This window comes from Madurella fahalii (genome assembly GCF_045866475.1).
Source record: "Madurella fahalii IFM 68171 DNA, scaffold_2, whole genome shotgun sequence".
Lineage (NCBI taxonomy): Eukaryota > Fungi > Ascomycota > Sordariomycetes > Sordariales > Madurella > Madurella fahalii.
Window position 1 is genome coordinate 2227660 of NW_027263972.1, and position 26520 is coordinate 2254179.

The 26520-nt window shown below is 53.4% G+C and overlaps 8 protein-coding genes across 8 annotated transcripts; 5 read left to right on the top strand and 3 right to left on the bottom strand.

The window, feature by feature from the left end:
• Positions 1 to 6: 6 nt before the first annotated feature.
• MFIFM68171_03399 (Aggrecan core protein) lies at positions 7 to 2213 on the top strand (the record flags this gene model as incomplete). Its single annotated transcript, XM_071058820.1, has 2 exons — positions 7 to 2070; positions 2151 to 2213. 2 exons carry the CDS (start codon positions 7 to 9, stop codon positions 2211 to 2213), a joined length of 2127 nt encoding a protein of 708 aa, XP_070914921.1.
• A 1071-nt stretch (positions 2214 to 3284) lies between these two features.
• On the top strand, positions 3285 to 4712 carry MFIFM68171_03400 (DUF748 domain-containing protein; the record flags this gene model as incomplete). The annotated part of the gene is made up of 3 exons (XM_071058821.1): positions 3285 to 3511; positions 3573 to 4578; positions 4629 to 4712. The coding sequence occupies 3 exons, from the start codon at positions 3285 to 3287 to the stop codon at positions 4710 to 4712; spliced, it is 1317 nt and encodes a 438-aa protein (XP_070914922.1).
• A 2683-nt stretch (positions 4713 to 7395) lies between these two features.
• MFIFM68171_03401 (Heterokaryon incompatibility domain-containing protein) lies at positions 7396 to 8565 on the top strand (the record flags this gene model as incomplete). The annotated part of the gene is made up of 1 exon (XM_071058822.1): positions 7396 to 8565. The coding sequence occupies one exon, from the start codon at positions 7396 to 7398 to the stop codon at positions 8563 to 8565; it is 1170 nt and encodes a 389-aa protein (XP_070914923.1).
• Positions 8566 to 8820: 255 nt separating this feature from the next.
• MFIFM68171_03402 (NACHT-NTPase sigma domain-containing protein) lies at positions 8821 to 10662 on the top strand (the record flags this gene model as incomplete). The annotated part of the gene is made up of 3 exons (XM_071058823.1): positions 8821 to 9712; positions 9811 to 10517; positions 10633 to 10662. The coding sequence occupies 3 exons, from the start codon at positions 8821 to 8823 to the stop codon at positions 10660 to 10662; spliced, it is 1629 nt and encodes a 542-aa protein (XP_070914924.1).
• Positions 10663 to 11474: 812 nt separating this feature from the next.
• Positions 11475 to 14156, bottom strand: MFIFM68171_03403 (Potassium transport protein; the record flags this gene model as incomplete). Its single annotated transcript, XM_071058824.1, has 10 exons — positions 11475 to 11721; positions 11785 to 11828; positions 11895 to 12615; positions 12674 to 12788; positions 12853 to 13167; positions 13228 to 13275; positions 13333 to 13668; positions 13722 to 13858; positions 13916 to 14036; positions 14120 to 14156. 10 exons carry the CDS (start codon positions 14154 to 14156, stop codon positions 11475 to 11477), a joined length of 2121 nt encoding a protein of 706 aa, XP_070914925.1.
• A 938-nt stretch (positions 14157 to 15094) lies between these two features.
• On the bottom strand, positions 15095 to 16721 carry MFIFM68171_03404 (uncharacterized protein; the record flags this gene model as incomplete). The annotated part of the gene is made up of 4 exons (XM_071058825.1): positions 15095 to 15787; positions 15842 to 15897; positions 16066 to 16600; positions 16662 to 16721. 4 exons carry the CDS (start codon positions 16719 to 16721, stop codon positions 15095 to 15097), a joined length of 1344 nt encoding a protein of 447 aa, XP_070914926.1.
• A 720-nt stretch (positions 16722 to 17441) lies between these two features.
• Positions 17442 to 18044, top strand: MFIFM68171_03405 (SGNH hydrolase-type esterase domain-containing protein; the record flags this gene model as incomplete). The annotated part of the gene is made up of 1 exon (XM_071058826.1): positions 17442 to 18044. The coding sequence occupies one exon, from the start codon at positions 17442 to 17444 to the stop codon at positions 18042 to 18044; it is 603 nt and encodes a 200-aa protein (XP_070914927.1).
• Positions 18045 to 24333: 6289 nt separating this feature from the next.
• LSC2 (succinate--CoA ligase beta chain) lies at positions 24334 to 25920 on the bottom strand (the record flags this gene model as incomplete). The annotated part of the gene is made up of 4 exons (XM_071058827.1): positions 24334 to 24377; positions 24465 to 25614; positions 25709 to 25798; positions 25867 to 25920. 4 exons carry the CDS (start codon positions 25918 to 25920, stop codon positions 24334 to 24336), a joined length of 1338 nt encoding a protein of 445 aa, XP_070914928.1.
• Between the last annotated feature and the right edge of the window lie 600 nt (positions 25921 to 26520).

A 26520-nucleotide genomic window follows, 5' to 3' on the forward strand; every position in this document is an offset into this window, starting at 1 on the left:
GCCACCATGCGGTTCTCCAAGCTGCTCATTGCGGCCTCGGCCCCCGTCGGCCTCCTCGCGAGCGGTTCCCCTGACCAAATCTCTCCGGGAGAGCTTGTTGCGCTCCTGGACAAGCACAACTTGGCCATCGTTCCCAAGTCGGAACTGACAGACGCACTGACCGAGCTTACCGCCCTCCTCAAAAGCCAGCGGGAGCAGCCACGCCACTTCACCCCCAAATTCGTGAGGCGGAACATCACAACAACAGACTCCGGCTCTAGCTCCGATTCCAGCTCCAGCGATGCGGTGCACACGGAAGAGTTTGTCGCTATGGGCGATTTTGGGGATGCGCTCAGAGGTATCTTCAAGCCGCTTGAGGATTTCATCGAGACCCTGAAAGCCCTGGGAGACCTGCTCACAGCCGAGTTCTTCAACGGCTTCCGCGATGCGATGATCTATCTCGCCCAGACTCTGGAGCCGCCCGCGCCAGCCTTGATACAGAGCCTTTTGCAGAAGGGCGGACCGCTAATCGACCTGCTCGCCGAACTCGATCTCAAGGGCCTCCTGGACCAGATCAAGGATGTCGATCTCGGCGGCCTTCTCGAGGCGGTAGCCCCTCTCCTTGCTCCCGAGTCTATCCAAGGCATTGTAACTTTGTTGGACAACGCCGGGGCCCTGCTCACGGCCGAGTTTGTGGAGCAGATTGGTAGCCTTCTAGGATCTGTTGGTCCCTTGCTCGAGAAGATTACGCCCTTGCTTGACACGCTTGCGGGTCTGGATCTGGAGGGCCTCTTGGATGCTGTCGGACCTCTGCTCGAGAAAGTCACGCCCCTGCTGGACAAGGTTACGTCCTTGCTCGACAAACTCGCGGGTCTAGACCTGGAAGGCCTCTTGGATGCTGTCGGACCTCTGCTTACACCAGAGTCCGTCCAAGGCATCATAACATTACTGAATAATGCCGAGGCTCTACTGACAGCTGAGTTCGTCAACAGCATTGGCGGTCTTCTGGAGTCCGTTGGTCCACTGCTCGAGAAAGTCACGCCCTTGCTCGACAAGCTTGCTACCGTAGACCTCGAGGGGATTCTGGACGCCGTTGCACCTTTACTGACGCCCGAGTCTATCCAAGGAATCGTGGGCTTGCTCAACAACGCGGCGAACCTTCTGGACGCAAGCACAGTCGACAGCCTGAAAGGCTTGCTTACAACGGTCGGCCCGGTCCTTGATAGCCTCAGCGGACTCGACCTGGAATCCCTCCTCGCCCAGGTTGGGCCTCTCTTGGACGAGCTTGGCAAGCTAGATCTCCAGGGTCTGTTGGCCTCCGTCGGCCCGCTGCTCACCCCAGACTCCGTCGCGGGCATTGTCGGGCTCCTAGGCAACGCCGAGAATCTGCTCACGAGCGACTTCGTTGACAATACCAGGACATTGATCGGCGACGCGGTCCCGCTAATCTCAGCGCTCGCGGCCGTCAACCTGGCAGCTCTAATCAAGCAGCTACAGCCCTTGCTTGACGCCCTCGGCCAGATCGATCTCGCAGCATTGCTCGAGCAAGTGTCGCCTCTCCTCGCGCAGCTCTCGCCTCTGCTCGAGGAGCTCGGCAAGATCGACCTGGCTCAGCTCGTCGGCCAACTGCTGCCTCTGCTAGGGATGCTGGGCGAACTCGATCTCCAGGCCATCCTCAGCGCCCTCTCGCCTTTGCTGACGGCCGAGACCATGTCGGGTGTCGTCAACCTGCTCGACAACGCCGGGGCCCTCCTGACGGCCAACTTCGTCAACCAGACACAGACGCTCATCGGCGGCGCGGGGCCTCTCATCAACGCCCTCGACGGGGTCGACATCGGCGGGCTGTTCGAGATCATCCAGCCGCTGCTCAAGGAACTGGACGGCATCGATCTCAGCGGCCTGGTCGATGCCATCAAGCCGGTCCTCGAGGCCGTCAAGCAGATTGATGTCAAGGGCATCATCCACCAGCTGATGCCGCTGCTCACGCCGACCAGCATAAAGGCCATTATCGGACTTCTCAACAATGCAGGCTCGCTCTTGAGTACGACGTTCGTGACGCAAACATCGGAGCTCATCGACGACGCCACACCGGTATGTTAAGTTTCTTTGTTCCTTTGTGTGCCTGGGTGTAATTAATTGGATTTCTTGGCTAATGTCTGACTGTTTTGAAGCTTGTGGCAACAATCGCCGACCTCGTCCATGCGGTCTTGAAAGAGTTTGTAGGCAAGCGGTAAGGTTTGAGCAGGATGGATGGATTCAGCAAAATATGGGAATGGGCAGTTTCATAGATGATACCTAGACCTCATTTGAGTGGATTGGTTTGGCGGCATGGTGTCAGGTATCAAATTTACGTAGTGTCTAATGTCTCTCCGTTATTGCTGCGAGGGACGATGCTTTGAAAACAGAGCAGTGAACCTAAGGTAGGTACTTACCTGGTTTACATGGCGATCCAAGCACCCATTGATGACTGAGATCCAGTCAGGATATTAAGGTACTGCTTTCGTCTTCGACCACAATTGGCGTCCAGCATGTGCGCAGCGAATAATTACCTTATCCAATCCATATCTACCTTACACATTTCGCTCTGCTGCAAGAATTTGCTCAGCCTTCACCAGAACTATCCACGGCAATGGCAACCCGTCGCAAACAGGGCCGAGGCCATGTTCTGGTCTTCCAAAACGGGGTCAATCCGAACCAATTTTACGGGGATTAGCAACACATCGGGGGTTCCAACAAATAGGATGCTTGCCCACAGTTTTCTCCGGAGTTTAGCACCTCCCGGCGAGGACCTCGTCACCTCGGCGGCGGAGTGCGGGGAAGATCGACGCGACGGGAGTCACGCGATCGCTTGGGGTTGGAGAATGCTACCTCATCTCCACATCGGCATATCGCAAGCTAAACCACTTTGAGGTGAACCCATTGAACCGAGAGCGCGTTATCGTGTGTCCCTGTCGGCTGCGGTGAGAGGACCTTGCTCCGGATACATGTGATGCGATGCAAAAGTAGGACAGTTCTCTTGGTAATTGCCATCACGGATAGTATCGCATCGTTACCACACAATTCACTTGTTGGAATCAAGTACCGGACATGGTGATCTCCATCCAGCGCCGTTCAGGTTGTTGACGCCCGGTTATTCCCCTTACGTACCATGCGTCTCAGTCGAGGCTGACAAGGCCACGGACCACGGTGTGTCGGTGCCTCTTTGCCTTGTTGACCAGTCGTGATAACACCAGCATTTACCACCAGCCCCAAACCCTGAGGTTTCTTCGCCCTTGAATTCTCAACGAGTCTCTTGCCTCGAAGCCATGGCCACGCATCCCGGCGGAGGGCCGGAAAGCACCGCTGCGAATGGGGCAGAGCCTCGAGCGGACAATGTCCACGACGCTGCCTCGTCGTTCGATGATGGTGTTCGCTCCAAGGAACAGCCGGGTGCGGTTTCCATCTGGCAAAAAGTAAAGCAACATTTCCGGCGTAGATGGTGGATTTACCTGATTGTTGTTGTCATCTTGCTCGCAATATTATTGCCCATCTTGTAAGCGCGTCTCCGTGGCCGAAAACAGTCGATCTGAGCCTAACCACAGATTTAATTCAAGGTTCAAAGTTATCATACCAACCATCATCAGGAACATCGTCGATGACCAAGAGCTTCCCGTGAAAGGAGGCGCTCTCAACTTTACCGACCCAACGCGTCTGCACATCACTCTCGACACCTCGCTGGACACCCCATTGGCTGTTAGGATCGATCCCTCCCCGCTCAGCTTACTCCGGCCAGCAGCCGACGGCGCTGCCGGGACGCCCTTCCTGAAGCTCCAGATGCCAGAGCAGTACATCAACCACGAAACCGACGTCCTCATTCCTAACCAAGTCGTCGATGTCTTGGATCACACCCAACTCGTCGCATGGTTCAGCGAGTTCTTCGACAAAGAGGCAGTCGAGCTCCGCATCAAGGCCGACAGTCTGAGCGCTCACCTTGGCGCTTTGGACTACCAAGTCGACCTGGACAAGGCCATAAAGGTACAAGGACTCAACTACCTGAAGGGCTTTGGCGTCCGGGATATGCAGTTTACCATCCCGCCGGGGCCGTCCGGACACAACATGAGGGGCACCCTCGATATCCCCAACGCCGGGGTGCTGACGCTGGGGCTGGGCAACGTGACGTTCAACGTGATGGCCGACGACGTCAACCTGGGGATGGTGCGCATCTACAACCTCGACCTGAAGCCGGGTAACAACACGCCGCCCTTCAATGGCGACTTCTACTTTGACCAGCTGGTGCCCAACCTCGCCGCCTTCATAGAAACGCAGCGCGATGCCCTCGCCAACGGCATGATCGAGCTCCACGCCGTGGGCAATTCCACCTTCCACAACGGCCAGCGCATCGGTTACGTCGAGGGCGTGCTCAACCAGAAGCGCATCCCTTTCCGCGTCCCGGCCACGACGCTGCTGCTTGGCGTCCTCAGCGGCGTGCTGGCAGGCGGCACGAATGGTTCGGAGCTCCCTTTGCTGGACACACTCGGCAGTGTGTTGGGGAACACAACCCTGTTTGAGCAATTGCTGGGTCATTTTGAGGCTGGGAGTAGTGTTGGTAGTGGGCCCAAGGTGAGGAGGGGAGCGGCGGTGCGGATGTTACCGAGACCGCCAAGATGAAGAGGACGGTGGCACAAACGCTGGGGAGATCGATGCAGTTGAACGTTTTCAGGCTGGGCTTACGTACGTTGCGATCAAAGTTTTAATGGATAGGGTGGTAGTATGGAGTGAAGCAGCTGAGTGAATACGCCTTAATCAAGAACTATTAATGCTAGTGGTACCTACCAGTTACGTAGCTTGATCTGCACGGAATCCGCTCTTGCTTCGTATCAGCAAACGAGGAATCCCCCCCTCCCCCCAACCCAACCCAACCGTCGGTAAAGTGGTGCAGTTGGTTGCGATTCTGTATGCGCCCACGTCGGCTGCCTGGGTGTTCCGGTCTCCAAACTCACCCACAGCCGCCGGATTCAAGTAGCGGCACCATGGGCGAAGATTGATAGGGTCACGCGTTTAGCGCACCACAACTTACCCTAGACCTTAAGCGCTCACCGATGAACCGGCCTATCACCTTGCCAACCCCTATTCTTTTGTAGAGAGTGCCGTCAGCCGCGCTAGAACCTGTCACGGGAGAAATTATAAGGCAATAATGCGTCCTCTACACGATCGGCATCTCCCGATCCTTAAGGACTCTCCGCATCCTAACAACAACGCAGCTCCATTTCTTCCACCCTTCTGTCCGGGCATTAGCCCCGTCCGAATTGAGAACAAGCTCAAAATCTCCCCGGCCAGAATCGATAGGTTTGCAACTTTAATAGATATGTATCTCAAAGCCGGTGATCGTGGTCATATTGTTGTGTTTGGTCCAATCTACGCGAGGAGGTTCTCAGGGCCCTATAAATAACATACCTTGTTCCGCTGTTTCACGGACACCCTAAATCAAAATACCCTGAATGAGAGGTGTCCCATGTTCAACCATACCCTCCATTAGGTTAGCGCTGCATATACTTTGTTCTATATGCTTCTACACGCCCGGAGTTTCAACACGAAGTCTGCTGCATACGTCCCACGGTATCTTGGTCTTCTATAGCTCGTTTGTCGAGTTAGACCCGACAAAACCTCGCCGGAGGCTACAGTATCCGAGATTTGCCTAACCAGCGAGCGGTTAAGGCAGATCCGCCTAGAACTATAGACGCCATTGGGAGCGGGAGGTATACGTGATACATCCAAAGGCCGTTTTCGGACGCGTCCACTACATGCTAGTCTAAGGTACGGAGCCGATGATATCAATTGCTCTGTTCGCCAGGAGGCTGAGGCTTTTTTTGATCAGGGTGCCACTGATGTAGGGCTCTACGTTGGTAGGCCCCGCGAAAGGCTGCAGCAAGCCACAAGAGGATGGGAGCGGTCATAGACGTAGCACTTACGAAGGAGAACATGGTTTCAGGAGAGGCGCTACCCGGTGCGTTTGGTAGCGCCCCCGGAACCCGTACATATGATACCGTCACCAGGGACTACAATGCTGGGTGTGTGGAAATTGCCCGGCGTTAATCCTTCGCTGCTTCCAGAGACGACACGGCCGATGTCCATAGTCATTGGATTTGCAGTTGCTGTGCCCTTCTCCCCGTTGGAGCACGTCCTCTCGTCAACGGCCCGCCCCAGACCTTGGAGCTTACCCACACTTTGTATAGCTCTTTTTCTGAAGGTTTCCTCGACAGGCATTGGTTCGCTCCCGCCAGGCTTCGTCATTATCCACACCGCTAACTTTTGCGGGAGGGTTTGCTGGATGCACACATCTTAGGCGCCTTCGCCCAGAGGGATGTAGATCCTGAGCCGCGCATCAGGCTCGTCGGCAGTGTCAAGATTACCCTCTTCAAGTTGGTAGCCAACGGCACCATCACCGTCAATGTACGGGTCACCAGCCGCAAGCCCAGCTAGACCGTCTTGGGAGCATTCAACACGCCCCCTAGAAGTAGACCGATCGACTGGGCCCCCTCCAAGTATATGTACCTCGACGCAGGTACAACTGAGGCTTGGGCTTCTACGCGACCGTATCCATTAACGCTATCAAGCAGAACTGGAGCCAATTCAGCTATTCCTCGAGCACCAGGACCTCCAGAAACCGCTGAATCTTGGTACTGGCAGCCTCCAGTCACAATGGGCACCTAGCGCACGACAAACCTCGTAGGCGAGTGAACTGTGCTCTTTGCCAACTCACCACCGGCCACCAGGAGCAGATCATGTCTGCATCGTCTTCACCCTGAAGAAGGCAGCCTTTCACTGTCATTTCTCAGAAATCCAATCCCTCTGTGGCGTTTCGCGGATGGTTGCCAGACATGCGCACTTGGCACCAGCCGGCTAGGCGCCAAAACCGCGTCGAAGCCCAACACGTGGGGTAAATGATCAAGGCCAGAAAGACCAGAGATGCAGAGACAACAGCAACTGACAACTTCAATAACAACAGCTGAAGTACACTGCGGTTTACATCCCTGCCTGTGGGACTCGAATCACCGTTACAGACCAGACCGGCGGCGACTACGGGAATCCGCGAGACCAGCTTCCCTCTTTTTCTCCATCGAGAGCGAAAGGCGGTATCAGCTTTGCGGTGGACCTTTCGTCGCTTGAGCCTGAGTTGGCTGCTCTGCAATCTTCAATCATCAACCCTCCGCAAGCGTTTTACGATAGGTAATTCTGATCTGAATTATCCAATGTTTATTGCTACGACCGTATTCTGAGGCCGATTTTCCTACCGCTGCAGATTTCACGAAATACCACCTATTTGCCTTATAGACCGTGTCCGCCCCGCATCCCTCCCCCTTTTTCCCGCCCAGCACCGACACAGGCCCCCTATCGTCGAAGTAGCTGCCCCTGGGCTAAACACGGTGGTCACGTACAATGCGCCTCCTGAAATACGATACTGCCGACGAGATCCGCTTAACGGCGGACCTCCCTAGCGACAATACTCCCCCGTATGCGATACTTTCACACACATGGGGCGAAGAAGAGGTCCTCTTCGAAGACATTGTGGAGGCTAAGGGCAAAAATAAAGCCGGCCACGCCAAGATCCAGTTCTGCGGAGATCAAGCCAGGCGCGATGGTTTACAGTTTTTTTGGGTCGATACATGTTGTATCGACAAACCCAACAACACCGAGCTTCAGGAGGCTATCAATTCCATGTTTCGTTGGTACCGCGGTGCGGCCAGATGCTATGTCTATCTCGCCGACGTCTCCACAGATCCTTCAGATGCCAGCAACGAATCCAACTGGGAACCAACCTTTCGAGCGAGCAAGTGGTTCACCCGCGGATGGACTCTCCAAGATCTCATTGCCCCGCCGTCTGTTGAATTCTTCTCCCGTGAGGGCGTGCGCTTGGGGGATAGAAATTCTCTGGAACAGCTTATTCACTATGTGACGAGGATCCCCCTGGCAGCCCTCCGAGGCAGCCCTCTTTCTGATTTCAGTGTTTCCGAGCGGATGGCATGGATCGAGAAGCGTAAGACAACACGCGAAGAAGACAAAGCGTACTCGCTGCTAGGCATATTTGATATCTCCATGCCATTGATCTACAGCGAAGGCGAAAAGAACGCATTCAGGCGATTGAAAGAGGAGATAACCCGCAGATCCGGTGGTCGAGAGAGCCGGGCTCGAAAAGAGAAGGAAAAGGAGATTCTGAGACGCCTCTACACATCACCGTACCAAAATCGAAAGGACGTGAATCCAGATCGGGTCGAAGGGACTTGTGACTGGTTTGTGTCTCATCGGCTCTTTCGAGATTGGCAAGAAAGCAAGTCGTCAAGAATGCTTTGGGTCTCGGCCGATCCTGGATGCGGAAAGTCTGTTTTGGCAAAACATCTAGTCGATTCCGTCCTTCAGACCGTCAAGTCCAGGACAGTGTGCTACTTCTTCTTCAAGGACGGTTTTGAGGACCAGACAAGTGTGACGGGTGCTCTCTGTTGCATTCTGCACCAACTCTTCACGCAAAAACGCGCCCTACTCTCGGATGCAGTTCTCGATCAGTTTGACGCTGGCGGGGAAACTTTCACCGGATCATTCAGTGGACTATGACAAATGCTTGTCAACGTCGCAAAGGATGAGGACGCGGGCGAAATCATCTGTCTTCTAGATGCGCTCGATGAATGCCAAGCTCAAGGACAGTCTCAGCTTGCTAAGGCGCTATGCAATCTATATGGGACTGCGACGGACTTCAGTTTGAAGTTTCTCCTTACGAGCCGACCCTACAAGGAAATTCGCCGTAACTTTCAGCGTCTTTACCTCGCAGAGTTACCGGTAATTCACTTGAGTGGGGAAAGCGACGTTGAGATGGAAAAGATCTCTGGGGAGATTAGCGTTTTCATTAAAGCCAGGGTGAAGGATATTGGAACTCAACTAACGCTCACGGAAAAGGAGCAAGGCGCGCTCTTGGAACGACTCATGCGTGTCCCTAACCGAACATACCTATGGGTTCACCTTACGCTGGACATTTTCGAGAACACTGTCCGCGTTGATGGGGATCAAATAGTAAAGATCACCTCCGAGCTCCCGAAAACGGTCGACGATGCATACAACAGGATTCTTTCCAAGAGTGGCGATCCTGAGATGGCCTTGAAGATACTCCACATCATTGTGGCGGCAGCACGGCCACTGACCGTACGAGAGATGAGCTTGGCGTTTGCTCTAAAAGAGAGTCATCGAACCTATAACGACCTCGATCTCGAGCCCGAGAACCGTTTCCGCAGGGTTGTGCGACATATCTGCGGGCTCTTTGTGACGATCAACGACTCCAAGATCTACCTCCTCCACCAAACTGCGAGGGAATTCCTAGTTTGGAATGCCAGGGTAAACTCTCCCCAGAGCGTCCCCGGCACTCTCAAATGGAAACACTCGCTACGGCCGCAGGAATCCTATGGCATTCTCGCCACAATCTGTATCTGGCACTTGCTCCTCAGGGAGTTCGAGTCTTACCCTCTCGGCAAAGATAAATCGCCTTCCAAATACGCCGAAGATTATGTCTTCCTTGACTACTCGGCCAAGAATTGGGCTGCTCACCTTCGTAATTCGCCGGACGAAATGAAGAAGGCCATGACACAATCGATATTGAGCATCTGCGACACGAGTTCGAATCGTTTCCTGATCTGGTTCAAGATCTATTGGACGACGATAAATACCGATTTCCCCCAAGGGTTCACCAGCCTCATGGCTGCATCCTATTTCGGTCTGGAAACAGCCGTGGAGTGTCTGCGGAAGGAAGACGGCAGCGACTTAGATTCCCGGACAATACACACCAGAGATCGGCGTTACCTTGGGCTGCAGGAAACAGCTTCGAGGTCGTTGTCAACCGCCTGATCGAACGCATCGGTTCCGGGCTAGAGAGGGTCAAACAACGTTTCCGCGGGACGGACAGAGTAAACTCGGCGGATAAATACGGCCGGACTCCCTTGACATATGCAGTCTGGAGTGGAAACGTGGCTGTTGTCAAGCTGCTCATCAAAGCGGGGGCCAAAGTGGATTTGAAGGACGAGATTTGGGGGACGCCTTTATCATACGCCATTTGTAGCGGACATAAGGAGGTGGCTGAGCTATTGTTCAGGAAAAAGACGCAGGTTGACTCAGTGGACGACATTATCAAGAAGTTACTGCTTTCCGCTGCAAGTGAGGGCGATGAGGCAGTTGTCGAGCTCCTCCTCGGCACAGACAGGGTCGACGTTGAGGTGAAAGATCGTTCTGGTCAAACCCCACTATCACACGCAGCGGAGAATGGACACACTGCAGTAGTAAACATGCTACTCACGAAGGTTGGCATTAACGCTCGGGATGGTTCTGGAGCGACAGCATTGCACTGGGCTGCGATGGGTGGGCACGTGGGACTGATATCAGTTCTGCTGAAGAACGGGGCGGATGTTGAAGCGGGAGACCGTGGTGGTGGCACACCATTGGCCTGGGCAATCCAAGGTGGCTCCGAAATGAGCCTCCGGATGCTACTCGCTGAAACCTCAAATATCAACTACGTGTATTACTTAGTAAGTATATCGAACCACGAAAGATTAGAGGATTGTTTTGCTGACGTTGGCTTCTCGTGGCTGTTATATAGAGTGAGTCTGGACCTAGTAATATTAATGTGGTTACTAATACTAGGTTCTCGTGGCTGTTATAGATAGTAAGTGAATCTGGACCTAGTAATATTAATGTGGTTACTAATACTAGGTTCTTGTGGCTATTATAGAAGGTAAGTGAGCCTGGACCTAGTAATATTAAGGTAGTTACTAATACTATCTTTTTGCGGCTGTTATAGAGAGTAAGTCATCTCAGTCGTTTCTTCTAAGTGACGTTTATTCAACGATGACTAGACACCGCTTATGCGAGCTGTGGAAAGAGGGGACGAAACTGCTGTTAGGTTGCTACTCGAGAAGGGCGCTGTGCCAACCTTGTGCGTGGACGATCGGTCGCCTCTGTCGGTGGCTAGGGTTTTGGAAAACGGCACTATTATTAAGTTGCTGGAATCTTATGGAAAGCCTTGACAATATCATCATCGGACCCTATCTTGGGATTGGTTTACATTGCATACCAGGGCAGGACTAAGTTGTACATTCTACCTATCGTCGCACTGTCGGAGGAATCATACAAGCAGAATGCCGCTTTATTTACTTGGCGATACATCATAGTACTGTACCTACTGACATATATCAGCATGTAAAACGTGGGCCAATATCAGCCGCCCCCAAAAAGCCTCAAACCGACTATCGCGACTCGCTCAGCGGGGCCCGCGAAGTTAGCTACACAACGCCGGCTACGTAGAGCCTGCAGCGCTCCACAACCAATGGGAACAAGGTTGGAACATGTCCTTCACTACATAACAGTCTCAAGTTCTTCTATAACGCATCCGCCCCAGCAGTTCACTCGTACCAAGCGCACCACCCAACTTATCCTCTTCGTGGGCCTTCCGAGACCGGAACGTCCTGCCGCGTCATACACCAGTGTCAAGCAGTATGAGCATGTTTAAGTTTTAGGACCGCCCTGACGCCTTGGCTCCGGTCACGCTCCTCACTTGATTCACCAGCGACATCCACGTCAGGCAGTATGATAGCCCGGTCAAGAGCGTACGGCATGCCCCGATGTCGGCCACGAATCATCATGGCACAGATGACTAGTTTGCTAAATGTAGTGAACTGGCCGCAGAGAGAGGTTAGGACGGCTGGATGGCCAATGCTAAGCCCAACGTTGCCGCTGTTCGTCAAGTTCAGTAAGTCTGGTTAGGAGACAGGTGGAATGAGTGGGTACATAACATACTAAGCCGACACAACTTCAAAAAATATCGGAAATATGGCGAATGCCTGGCGGGAGAGCTTTAGTTACTGTACGTCTTGGAGACGGGGGGATGGGGAGGCAGAAATACGCACCGGTTCGTTAACGTCAGCGATCCTGTCGGCCTCGGCAACGCAAATGCAAAAGATGCCCAGAAACATGTACCACAAGTCGAATGAGAGCTGATTCTGCATGTGGGCCAAGATGTACGATCTCGCGTTGTGCTCGTTCGCGTTCGCGTCCACATCGCCATAATAGATGCCTAGTGATCTCTCCTCGTATGTGTTTGAAGCACGTATGCTGATGGCGATGGGGTATACCGAGATGTACATCATCACCAGCAAACTGAACTGCACCCCTGGGCTGACTGCTGCGAGATTCAACGTAGATGTACCAGTATGTCTAGATGAGGCAGCCTGGAAGAGTGCGGAGAGTATACGCGGACCCATCGGAAGATCATTGACAGCTGGATTGTCGAGATCGAGGACAACAATAAGGAGAACGTCGACGAAATTCAATGCGAACAGGATTCCGAAAAGAATCCAGGTTGGGCGGCTGGGGAAGAGGAGAGTATAGCAGCGTCGAGGATGATCCAACAAGAATCGAAGCGGCTCTCTGATGGAGGAGCTGCTCGGCACCAATCTGGACATTGTCCAGATGACGAGGCGTAGGAAAATTGGGTAGCAGGTGTTCCCTGCGAACGCCAGGAATGTCATGACGAGCATTGGCCATGTCGCGTCCTTGAAGCGGGCCATGGAGTCTGGCGTAAGAGCGAAACCGAGATTATCGACCATAGTTTGTGCCGAGTAAAACGCCCTGGAGCTTTATGAGACAATGTAGGCTGCAGTGGGCCGCAACGATTATTAATACTTACCACCAGATCTTATTCAGCCCCATCTCGTCAAGATAATCGGTGTACTTGCGATCTGCGTGCTGAATCCATGGAACGAGGCAAATGACACCGAAGAGATGGAGACCGAAGAAGTAACCTGCACAACAGATGAGTCTTGATGCGATATTGTAGCGCAACCTAAATGAAATGAGTGGTCTTGCCGATGACGATCTTCAGGAGCAACTTCAAACTCCGATACTCAATGCCGCCCAACTGTTCACGGTCGCGAGCCGTCAAGTTATGAAAAGCAGAGTTTCGACCAACGGTAGCGTGCTTGGACAAGTAGGGCAGGTCCGCATGTCGAGGAGGTGGGCTTGACTTATCGGCGCTTCGAGTGCGGGACGGCCCGATGATGAACATGGACGTGGCCATGCGGTCAACCGAGGCGGTTACTAACGTGCTTGACTCTCCGAGATGGCTGCGCCGGTGGGTCAACCCAGTCGATGCATCCGCGTCCAATGGCTTGGCAGGTTCGCCTAAGATCATTAAAATACTGAGACTTGAGTTTCCGATTTCGAATGCAAGGGCTGGCTTACCGTCATTGTCATCATTAGAGGCTGTGTCTAGCTCTAGGATAGGATGCCCTGTACGTTTATCAGCGTTTGGATTTTCTACTTTGTGAGATTGGTAGGTAGTCTCACCTGTATCCCGTTCTCGAGGAGATGGTATGTATAGAACCCTAGAATCATTTCGTGGGCCAGGCGGGTCAGGAGCAAAGGAAATGCTGGTAGTCCTAGCCGGGCCAGCATCCGAGCGGTCCCCAGGTTTGGCCGTTGAAGTTGTTCTCACTAGTACTTCATTCCCTGCCAAGACTCCGTGTTGGGATTCGCCCGTGTCATCCGGACTGGAATCACCGGTAGTAGCTGGTGGTGGCGTAGCCTGACGGCGATTGGAATCCTCGTAGTGTCGAACCTTGGGGTCGTTCTCACGGCCAGGTAAATCAATAGTCTCGGGATCCGTACGGGGCGGAGGCGGAGCTTCATGAACGTCAGAACCATAGTTGTCACCAGACGCAACGAGGGCACTGTACTAAGTCGCTTGAGGCGTTTCTCAAACCAATAGATACGGACGACAACAACGATAATGTTGACAAATCCCAGATTGGCAATGATGGGGGTGAAATAAATGTACAGCTGTTGGTACAGCTTCAAGTCCTTAACATCGACACTACACAAATCAATTAGCGGGCAACGAGACTACTGTCTTGGGATGTCGGGCACGAACGTATTGAGTCCCGACTCAGTCGAACTGCTGGCTCCGAAGAAGTAAGCATCTACGGCCGACAGGTTGCCGTATGGATAGAGAATGAGTAAGCCTAAGAGGCTGAGCGTGATTATGTATGCATCTGAAAGGATGATTCGCCGTTAGCCCGATCTGAAAAGTAATAACTAAGGTAAGGCAAGGTAGTCATGGACATTGGTGACACACAGTGCAAGGTGATGAAGTTCAGTCGAGGCTTCCACATTTTCGAGCGTGGTTTGCTCTGGCGGGTAAAACTTTGTGCAGCAACCCGAGAGAAACTGAGAATTGGGCAGTAAGGGAAATGGCAGAACAGCTTGCTGGAATTTCGAGTACTTATTCTGCACGTATATGGGATCGTTTGTTTGTTAGAAGGTGAGGACTAATCAGATGCTCTGCGGGCCCTGCCAAGGTGGGGGGTTGTGGCTGTGTGCGAGGGACAAGGTGCTGATACTGCTGAGGGATTTCTTAGGATACCAACAGTTAAACCCAAGGTGTTGCGTAATAGGAATTGCCGCTCCCGATTAGATAAGGCTCCTGGCCTATCTCTTAAACGTGGCCGCTTAGACAGACCAGACTTACATATCCCCGAATCTTAAAAGGGGCAAGGCAGTCATGGCGCCGGATCAACACTGAGCGTGCTGCAATGAATGAGGGAAGCAAGACCTCGCATCAGTGAAGGTGAGATGGCCCCTGTTAACACATGATCAAAGGAGGCAGCCAACCGAAGATCATGAGCCCTTCTTTCGAAAGGTGGTTGCGTGAGGATAATTACTCTAGCGTTGTAAGGGTATGGCAGCTGAACAACTTCCCTGCAGCACTTTGACCAATCTCTGAGCCTGCCCTCTCGCTATCATGTAGATTCCTGGCCGTTCCACTTGTTGAAGGAGCCCAAGCGGCCACTGGGGTCTTGGGCAGATTATCTTCTGGAAACAGGACGCTAAATTCTCGAATAGGGCCCTAACCCCATAACCCTAACGAACCCCTGGCCGTTCCAGAGCTTGCAGGCCTCGTTTGACGTGCAAGACATCAACTCAGACTTAGTGATGGCACGGCTTTCTCTTGCCTCAATTTAGCTGTAGATGGGAGGTCAGCCGAGCATTTGACATTATGTGGGCTGTTGCAACATTTAGCAATCACTTACTGGTATAAATTTTGACCATTTCACGCCTTGTCGTATTCCGGCGCTGGACCTTGCTGTAGAGCGCTCGCATCAACCAATTCCAACGGCCCAGTATGCAGGCGATGTTTGAGCGTCTTGATGGTATCGAGCAGTGTCTGGCTGTCTGACATTGAGGGCATGACCGTGGTGTACTGCAACGCAATCTCGAGGGGAAGCACCGCGCTCTGTTGTCCGTATAGCCGCGCGCCTGGTTGAAGCAAAATGGTGATTGCCGCGACGAGTTTGCGAGCATGATGCGTTGGATCTGTATGCTCAGGGAAGTCTACTTGCGGCCCAGATGCCATCCGGAGAATGCTGTACAAAACGAGGGAGGCGGTCCAGAACAAGCTCATTCCGTGGACTTGGGCAACGTTTTCGACGACGTCTTTCCAGCTCGGCTCCAAACAGGGATGCTGGTTTGGATTGGCTCCTATCTGGGATAGCAAGCCGAGCCAGGTCAGAAGTTGCCGGTCAAGCTCCCAGCACTTGTGTACGAGCTCAAATCGCAGACCTTCCCGCTTACTCTCCTCAGCGCAGAGTTGCATATTGTCGAAGTCCTCAACGAGCCCAGGGATGTCGACCAGGATATCTACCAGGATATCTTTGAAGTCCTTTGGGATTGTCTGCCAAGGGATGGTTTTCCACTCCGGAGTACCTAGCACAAGCCGCTCCCGTCGCAGCACTGCAGACAGGGCCTAGAGAGCATGAGAATATGACAAAATACCCATGTCTATTTCCGGACAACTCACCATGTCCACTCTCTCATCGGCAAATACGTCATGCGAGTTACCGTCGATATATGCGGCTGGTGTTCTCGCGATAAACAAGGCAAGCTCCCCAGAATGATGGCGTTGCGGGTACTGGGCTTCATTGGCCCTCGGCTCACCTCCCTGCTGAGAGAAGGCCTACGGACGTAGGATGTTAGTAGATGGCTCCTCTAGGGTTGTCGTAGTGGTACATAACTCGAACATACCTAGCAGCTTTATGGTTGCGATTGAGGCATCCCTTCTGGCCCGGTATGATGCCCCCAACGACCTCCTCAGGTCACTCAAAGCTTTTCCATAAGCTTTTGACGCTTCGTGTAGCATCCATACAGCTCCGTGGCGTCTTCCAATCACAACCATGCAGTTGGCCCACAACGCGTATCGGAGGGAGTTGTCCTCCCTATAGAAATTGCGCGCAGTCTCTGTCCAAGCACATGTGAAACTTCTAGAAGCGTCGGTTGGAATAGGCTGGCCGGCCGGAAAGTAGGCCTCCCAGAAGAGATTAATACATCTTCTCTCCTCTTCTGGCCTTGTCAACAGGCGGAGGTTTGTGGTGTCGTTGGATACTCGATCGCGGTTGAGCTGTGGCCACGAACGACTAGTCGTGTGGGACCCGCGGGGCACACTGTATTCTGAATGCCGACTGTTCGGGGTGCTGACAACGAAGACGCGGTGTGCGTTATAGCCTTCACACGTCAAACCGGCCTTTTTACACTGGGAGCACGTAGGTCTTTCAAGATCGCACTAATACGTGTGGTTAGCCATACCGTCTCTAAAGGGGTCAGCTCCATGACCACTCACTCACCCCTTTTCTCCGCTTTCGACATGTTATGCAAGCCTTGGAGCGGCCAGGAACTCCTACCATGGTGGATTGGGCAACCTGAGACAGGAACAGCAGCGCAGGTTCGAGCTTCTTTGGGAACGGCGAGCTTGGCTTCTTCAAACTTGCTCAAAGTTATATCACGTATTTATCTTTTAGGATGGGAATGTCTGGGCGATCTTTTCTGCGGTCCGCCGGCTCATGCTTTCGGTACGGGGAACAATGCTCTATGCTCACGAATGAACCTGTAGCATTATGCGCCACTGTCGATTATCTTAGCCTGAAGCCGGAGGGGGTAACCCCGTGGTTACGTGTTCAATGTTCACAGCAGGAACAAGAAGTTTGGGCGCCTCCCAGGCTGGATGCGCCAAACCGTAAAAGGCTCCATTTTGCGCCCGCCAATCATCGACAGTCTTGCCCGCTTCCTGGGATCCCCCCAGATGGACAGCCGCTCAGACGAAGAATTGTGCGTCGGAAGACATCCTAACGTATCTGCCCCTCCGACCCAGTCACCATCAAGGTCCCTGAGAGGCCGGATCTTGGAATCGGTAGCGGTAGGAATGTTGGCCCCTTGTTTTTTTGCCGAAGGGGTGGCCGAGTGCAACCAAGTTCTGCTGGGCGTCGATGGCCTCTATGGCTTGGTCTGTCTGATCAACGAGTATAAGTAAGGCTGGGCTTGCTGGTAAACGGAGGACTATCGCCCACCTCATTCACACACTACTGCTAACAGCACTCCGGCGGCGCAAACCTCAACAGAGCACAAGTATGCAGTTGACTCTCGCTCCCTTCCTCCTGGGCCTCGGCGCGGCAATGCCCTCGAAGCGCCAGGCCACTGCTCAGCACACAATGGGCTTCATTGGCTGCTCAATGGCCGAGAATGTCGCCCAAGGCTACGTCGCCGTTGGGGGCAAACACATGTGGGGTCCATACGGCACGGGTGGTCTTGTGGTGCAGTCCTGGACCAACACCAATTCGGCAAGCTGGGGCCGGTTTGACCAGCAGGTCGCCCGGTACGGCAAGCCCTCGGAGGTCTGGGTCCAGATTTGCATTTTCCAGAACCCCGGCGCCACCTACGACGAGGTCAAACAGATGATTGCCAACGCCCGCCAACACGCCGCGCCCGGCGCCAAGATTTGGATCACCGGCCAGCCCATCTACCCCGACAACCCCTCCAGCTGCTTCCTCGCCGGTGCCCAGGGCCCCCAGCTCACTGTCGACCTCGCCAAGAGAGCCGGCGCCGATGCCTCGCTGAACGTTACTTACCCCGGCGATTTCAAGTTGATGAAGGGCGAAGTCCAGGATGGTTGTCATGCCAACACTGCCGGGCAGAGTTCTTTGGGCAAGCAAGCTCTCGCGTTCTGGGGTTGAGCAAGTCAGGCTTTTCGAGTCGTCCCACAGCGCAAGGAAAATGATGTGCACGCTATCGAGGATCGGGGATGATTGAATGGCTAACGACTTTTGGGGTTGTTGTTGCTAAAGAGAGAACTGAGGGAGGGAAAGTGCATTTCTCTAGCCACCTCAAACTAGTGCTATCGCACTCAGAGGATAACGGTCTGACACTTGAGAAGATGTATTCTAAGTTACGAATTTTAAGGAACCTGTAAATGTTTTGTGGTTCACAAGCGCTTTCATTAACAGCGAGTATGAAAATTGTTGATGATACCCTTGTACACATCCCCGTGTGTTATCAAGCCCCCTAGCAATGAAGGCTTAAAGAAAAAAAAAAAAAAAATCTCGGCCGTTATGGTAGCGGTGATGGTTGCGGTGGCAATGATGGACTGCCATTGCCACCGCAACCATCACCGCTACCATAACGGCCAATTCAGCCTGAGATTGTCTATTTCAACATGGCATGTTGTATAGCCAGCTGCATAGCCCCTTTGTACAACAACCGCCGTCATGCCCCTGCCCAATCCACAACCTGCGTGTTTCTGAGCAGGAACCTCTCTAAGGGAGGTTACGTAGGACGAGCAGGGCATTCATCTGTCGTAGCAATCAGCCGTGATGAAGCACCCAAAGACAACTGGGACCGAGGTTGCTGGCAGTCTTGGCAAGGGCCATGGCGACTGGTAGTTACGATTAAAATGAGGGATGAGGAGACCTTAGGGTGGGGTGAGAGCAGTGCCCTATTGTGCTTAAGTGTTGTGTAGGTAATTTGTGTTATGTTATGTAGGAGGACACAGCTTGTCCAAGCACTTTACTGTACTCGTTCAATATCTGAATTGACGTACGGATATGAAATGAACCAAAGAAAGCTGTTGGAAGACAAGAGCTCATGAACAATTAGAGAGGGGACAGCGAAACCGTCGAGTGTAAAACTTTAATCATATATACGACCAGAGAAAACGATAGATACTACAGGTCTGCGCCTACTAGTAATTATGCTAAATACAAGCTGCTTCCCTTGGACAAGCTTAATGTGGGGGGGGGTGGTGCCCATTGCTATCTCTACCTGTACAGTACAATGACTACATTAAAGTTCACACAGTGCCGCGCTCAGGGATGGACTTGGCGAGGCTCCCCGGCTCAATGGAGCATACCGGATATCATCACGTGAGCCACTCTCTCTTCGTTTCTTATCGCAGTAGATACCAAGATTCTCCAGACTTGAATTCAACAAAGTGTACTTCGCACAGCCTCTAACCATCTCACTGCGCGCGTGACACACAGCTTATATCATCTAAGACGTCTAGAAAATAAGAGACTGCAAATGCCATTTACCTCCGACTATCTAAGCTATCTGGTTGCGACGTTGGTGAAATGAGTGACAAGAGCAACACATATGCATGGGGCCAAGCCCCGCCCAGTAAGCCTGCATCCTTGCACACACCTCGTCCATTTTCTCACTGCCCAACAGTGCTACACTTGCAGGCGGTAACGTAGGTGAGGCCCTTGGTGTCAAGCTTGTGATACCCGATGAGATGCTGTCGGAGGTGATCACGTCTGGCGAAACCCTTATCGCCGTCATGGTTGTTGCAAAGCGGGCAAGGGATGTTCTTGGGTGCGAGGTGGCGGTTGAGAGCGTCCAGCCTTGCATAAGTGTTACCGCACAGGCACTGGAAAGGCCGATGCCCAGGGCCTGCGAGCCTTGCGTGCGTGAGAAGCTCCGCCCGGGTTGGGAATGGAATTAGGCAGGCAGCACAAGTGTTGGTGTTCGGCCATATATTCGCGTGCCAGGATTGTGGCCTCAAAAGCGGGTCAGTTAAAAAAAAAGGGGGGGGGACCTCACCCGAAAGTATGCGGCTGGTTGTTGCCGGAGTAGTCGAAAGCTGCCACGCCAGAGAGATTGCCCAGAGCTAGCAATCCGTCGGACACTTGGCTTGCATCGCTGTAGTGGTAAATGCCACCGCTCATGCCTGAAGTCATGATGCTAGCAGGGTAGATGTTTCGGGTGGGTGTCTTTGGGGAAGTGTCTGCTCAAGGCGTTGCCGGCGGGAGAGTTAGAGATCGGAAAAGGGCCAAAGTAGACTCGGAATCAGTGAGAGGGGTTTGTCTGGTGGTTGCGACCTATATGTTGTGACGGCTCGGATGCGGGGCTGTGCTGCTGGCCAGCTGAAGGGGGCGGTGAAACAGTGTCTGCCTGGTACCGTGACCTTAGGGTGGCAGTGCCGGATGGAAAGAAAAGGGTGGACACGGGGCGGAAATAGGGTGTACGGCTCTCACCGGTCACCCGCCTATTAGCCTCTCGTCATCCCATTGGTGCTGGGAGGCCGCCAGCCTTACACCCTGTGGATCGCCCAGCCCGGGCGCCTAACTGCGTATTTCATGCATTGCGCGATGTGCTTTGATACTTGAGGCTGGCTTGGAGATTGAGCACCCGTAAGCGGCCCACAACGTCTTTTGCCCACTACACCCGACACCCGAGAACCCATCGAGAAATGGTTGGGCCAGCTACATGCGAATACTGCGGCCTTGCCTGCAAGTCCAGGACGGCACTCGGGTAATTGCTACGTATGTGCCCGAACTGCCTTCTCCGCTAACAAAACGGACAGACAGCACAAGAGGAAGCATATCAAAAAATACCCTTGCCCAGAGAAGAAATGCTGCAAGCGGGTACCTCCTGTAGCGTTCGGCACCAAGCGGGACCTTGAACGACATCAGCGCATACACAATCCAGCGGCAGCTAGGATTCGGTGCTTATATTGTGATGTTAATGTGGGACGTACAGATAACCTTGCAAGGCATATCGCGTCTTCACACAGGGACCAACTCCCCATCGCCGCTGCCAACGGGGACGAAGCCACCATCATCATGCTCCTTGAAGCCGGTGCTGACACAGAAGCCGTGGACACGCAAGGCGAGACACCGCTATCGCTAGCCGCCGCTAATGGGCACGAACACGTCGTACGGTTGCTACTCGATAAAAACGCCAAGGGTTGATGCTAGAGGACTTGCCTCTGGCCGGACGCCACTCCTGTGGGCAGTTAAGAACAGGCATAAGACCGCCGCTAGCCTGCTTCTCGACCGAAATGCAGACGTCAACACCAAAGACTTGTCCCCTGCCGCCCATGAATCCGGCATGACACCACTTTCATGGGCAGCCAGGAACGGGGATGAAGACATAACAGCGCTTCTTCTTGACAAGGGGGCCAACATCGGAGCTGCAGATGATCATCAACATCCACTGTGGGTGGCGATCAAAAGTGGACATGACCCCGTCGTCCGTCGATTGCTTGACTGCGGGGCCTGTACAAACGAGTTTCGGCTGCGATGGATGAAAACGGCACTAACAAGAGCTACAAACATGGCCAATACATCAGTCCTCAAGTGGCTTTTGCGTTTCGAGAAAAGCCTTCCCGTCGACGCACCGAAGGCTGATGTGGACTTGACTCAATTGCTACTCGATACACGTTGTCGTTCTGAAGCGGTAGTGCGGATATTGCTCGACTTTGGTGCTGACCCTAATATTTCTGGGTTCTACGACTCAAAGCCCCCTCTGCATCACGCTGCTGAAGCTGGGAATGCCGCTAGCATCCAGCTTCTGCTTGAGTGTGGCGCCAAGATTGAGAAGAGGTACGGAACCTTGACCCCGCTGCATCGAGCTGTGAAATACGGCCACAAGGACGTGGTAGAGGCTTTGCTTGCTTGGGGCGCCAATGCGTCCGCCACGATGAGATCAGGGTTGACTGCTTTGGATTTGGCTCACAGTGGTGGGAACCAGGAAATCATCCAGCTTCTGGACAAGGCACTGGCAAACTCGAGACCAACGGACATCTAGAGAATCAGTACGTCATTAGGTAGTACATTAGATAGTACCTATTGGAAAGCTAAAGTCAATAACCAAAACGCTTGCAGTCGGTCGACCACTACTAGTTTGGTTTGCTAGGACCGGCACAGAAGTTGCGGTGGACCGCACTCGACCATCAGTGCCCGAGTTTTGACGTGCTCCACGATTTCTTCGGCTACCTTAGACGTTGGTTGCCACTGAATTCAACTACGGTTGTGTTGTGAAACACCGCACTCTGGATGTTGGAATAGTCACCACTCTTAGTGCAGTGCCCTTCTTGCAGCTAAGGTACCCTGACAAGCCACTCCGAAAGACGTTGTTTTCTGTCACGTGCGATGCTTTCTAACATGAATCAAGAAGATGGGACACTAAGCACTTCATCGACCTGCCTTTTGAAGAGAAAACTCACTCTTCTCTGGTGACTTTCAAATCTTCAGAGATTCTATTATTTATTTCTAATAGTCTTAGTGGCATTAGATTGCGGACTGGAGAATAAGCGGAACTAATATTATCCTTGCCCCTGTGAGCATACGGATTAGGGGAGTTGTAAGCCGTGTTGCGAGTGAAGAAGGTATCGGTGAGACATAACCGGATTCGTTAGCGTTAGATGTATGTGTCAAGGAAGCAACATCATGACCAGGACCCTTATTTCCTACTTCGGAATTTGGGCCAACATAATAACCGCTATCCTTTCGGTCCAGACATGCCGCTGTTTGCTCAACACATCCTCGTTTCCGAGACTCCATATCTGTTTGTAGATAAAATCCGTCGATGGTCTAGCCACTACGCCCTGAACCCTTATGTCCAACCCTTACACCCCTGGAAGTACACAACACAACAATCCCTTCTTTATATATCCGTAACCCATCATTTCTTGTACTCACAGACGGCCGCTGGTTGGGCTGCCCCTTTCAACCCCACCAAGTCGGATGCTATGCTCTCAATGCTGCGAGTGCGCCGCAGACGACCAAACAGATCTCCACCTTTATAGTTCTTCTTCCTCAGCTCCGTCGGCTGCTGCTGTTGATGCTGCTGGTTTTCCAGGTCGTTTGATTCCGGAACAACTCGGTGTGTCAAGGCAAAGCACGATGAGCAAGGGCAGACTGATGAGCCGGTCATGATAGATGAGAGAGGCGGAAAGGCTACCTTAGTCAGATGCCCAGACTGTGGGAAGGAGATATTGAGAGGTGTCTGCTTGGCACCTGAAGGGCGGGTTGGTCTTGTGAGAGAGGGGCGGGAGTGACAAACTAGGTGTAAGTGGGTAGACCTCCTTCGCCTTCAATCTGACTTCCTCGTAGGGCAACCGCACCACCTTGGAGTTGAAAGCAAACAAAGAAGTAGACGAAACTAAAAGGATTCCCACGCATCAGACGGACAAGCACTGCGTTATATATCACACCAACTCTAAGCCAGGCCTTACGCCAAGGCGCCGACCATCCACCCCTCTCGTTCAGTTGACCACTTCCAACGCTCGCTTCCCCCAATCCACGCGCAGCAAAACCTCCCTATCGCTTCAGCCAAGGACGCCGCGTGATAACACCCGCCCTGACCACATGGACAGGGCACGCCTCCATGCAAGCCTGCACGTTACACGACACTGAGACCCAAAACCCAAAACCCATAACCCGGAAGACTGGTGCATACATTAACCATCACTTTCCTCCTGCATAAAAAAGACGCAGGGGAGATGAGCCGTCAACCAAGTATGCGCGTCCCGGTCCAGACCCAAACCAAGACAAGCGCGTGTAAGGGTGGAAGGGTGTAAGCGAACGCAATCTGGGTGAATGACACCGAACCGGAATCTGAATCCCCAAAACTTCTCCCAATGATCGTATCTGCGCGCCTCCCCCGCACCGCTAACGTCAAACGGAACCTTGGCTGAGTCTCACGCGTTCTAGACCACGCTTGGCTGCGTGAAGAGAGCTGCACATGTCAGCTCCCAAGAAAATGGCGATAAGGATGCCCAGAAAGAGGTAAGGAAAGATTCGGACATTGCGGCATGCCGTGCCGCTTGTTGGGTTGGCGGTGAAACAGTTTGGGTGGACACACCTTTGCGTATTGAGGCCTCTTAGAAGTCCCGTGCCATGTGCTCTATATGGCAGAATCAACCAGCTTGCCACCATCCGCCGAACCTAACTCAAGAGCAAGTGAGTAACGTAACGCAAAGTATAAGACAAATCGTGAACAAAACAAATCGATGCCATTTTGCCAACGGGGCAAAGTCTAAATTCGCGCTTCTTTCTCCACATACACAGACGCATTACCCGCGAACCACGTGCACAGGATAAATGGATTGAATGTACACAAAGCAGCAGATAAACAAAGGGGAAACCCGGCCACCTCCGCCCTACCACCAGTCTATTATCGTACCATGCTAAGTAAGAGAGAGAGAGAGCGAAAGCGAGCAATTTAAGCAAGCAAAGTGGGGCCTTAAATGCCCAGAGTAAACTCAACGCCAACATCAATGTCACGAGCTGTTACCGACGAAAAGAAGAAAAAAAGGAGAAAAAAAATTAGTCATGTTGTTCCAGAAGGGGGATAAACAAGGGCAGGCCACGCACCCATCTTGACAACCTTGGAGAGCTGGACGGCCTTCTCGGCGGCGCTCTGCAGGTCGTCAATCGAAAAGATCTTCATGCCCGAGTCGTTGATGAGCTGGTGCGCCTGCTCCATGTTGGTGCCCTGCAGGCGGGCAATGATGGGGATCTTGAGGTTGAGCGTCTTGACCGTGTTGATGAGACCATGGGCGATGGCGTCGCAGCGCACGATGCCGCCAAAGATGTTGACAAAGATAGCCGTGACCTTGGGGTCGCTCGTGATGAGCTCAAAGGCCTCCTTGATGGCGGCCGGGGTGGCGCCGCCGCCGACGTCGAGGAAGTTGGCGGGCTGGCCGCCGTTGAGCTTGATGATGTCCATGGTCGCCATGGCGAGGCCGGCGCCGTTGACCAGGCAGCCAATGTCGCCGTCCAGCTTGATGAAGTTGAGGCCGGCCTCGGCGGCGCGCACCTCCTCGGGGTCCTCCTGGGTCGTATCGCGCCACTCAAACACGTCCTTTTGCCGGAACTCGGCGTTGTCGTCGAAGCCGAACTTGGCATCCATGCACATGACCTTGTGGTCCGACGTCTCGGACAGCGGGTTGATCTCGATCTGGGTCGCGTCCTTCTCGAGGAAGATCTTGTACAGCTTCTGGATGGTGTCCTTGGCATCCTCGACGCACTGCTCGCTGAAGCCGAGCTTAGTGGCGATGCCGCGCGCGATCTCGTCCGTGACGCCGACGTTGATGTCGATGTAGGTGGTCGTGATGGCGTCGGGGTTCTCCTTGGCCACGCCCTCAATGTCCATGCCGCCCTGCGACGATGAGACGATGACGGGGCTCTGCGAGGCACGGTCCATGAGCACGGCGAGGTAGAACTCGCGGCGGGCAAACTTGCGCTCGCAGATGTAGACGGCGTTGCAGAGGCGGCCGCCAGCGCCCGTCTGCTTGGTGATGAGCTTGTGGCCGATCATCTGCTCGGCGAACATCTTGGCCTCGGTGGGCGAGTAGATGACGCGCACGCCGCCCTTGAGACCGTTGTCGAAGGTGCCCTTGCCGCGGCCGCCGGCGAGCACCTGCGCCTTGATAACCATATCGTCGGTGCCGATCTGCTTTGCGACCGCCTCGGCCTCGGCGGCCGTTTTCGCGACGGCGCCCTTGGGAACGTCAATGCCATACTATTTGATGGGCGGATCGGCCGGGGGTTAGCGAGGAGGCGTCTGTTTTTGGTTTGCGCGATAAGGAGCGGGCGGAATGCTGCTTCATTCTCACCTTGCGGAGGAGATCGGCCGAGAGGTACTCATGGATGCTCAGTGCTCTCCTTTGTTGAGCGATGCTGGGGAGTCTGACGGAGGGAGAAATCTGCGGGTTGGCGCCAACGTCAGTTTCAGGATAAGCTTTCTTTCCCAGTTGAAGAGGGCAATTCGAACCTTGGGCGCAGCAAGGGCCGAAGCCAATGCGCGATTGCGACCGAGCTTGAACATTGTGAACGGGACTGGTCTCGGGGATCGGGCGCCAAATATATCCCACGGATGGTGGTCAAAAAAAAAAGAGTTGGGACGTTGGCAGAGAAGATGACCCTTGCAGAGCGCTTTTGGGAAATGACGCTGGAGGCCCAGGTGCTCGGTGTCGCGCTTTGCTGCGGTTGGAGCTCTGGCTGCGGGTGCATCCGAGCCAATGGGCTTCTCTCAATCCTGGATTTTGTCACCCGTTCTCTGCTGCCAGAGCTTGTCGGCATTTAAGCTCGGCCTTGATGCGAGTTCCAAGATTGGCCATTACTTTATTCACTCCAGTTTGATGGGTGAGGGCGCCTTTTTATTTTTTATTTTTTCTTTCTCCCTCGTTTTCTTGGGTTACAAAGCAAGTACATCCATCGTCTGAGCAAGCACATGCATTGGTGCTGCGTATAGTGGCACGCCGCATTCTGGAATGGTCCTGGTCTCAAATGTTGCAAGGTTGCGCTGAGGGGCTGCACCGCCACAGATGTTGCAGCCACTGACCACCATTTGGGACGTGGCTGTGCTCATCTGCATATTTCTTCTCGCCCAGCTCAAGGCCGGGCATTTGGAACAATACGAGGAAGA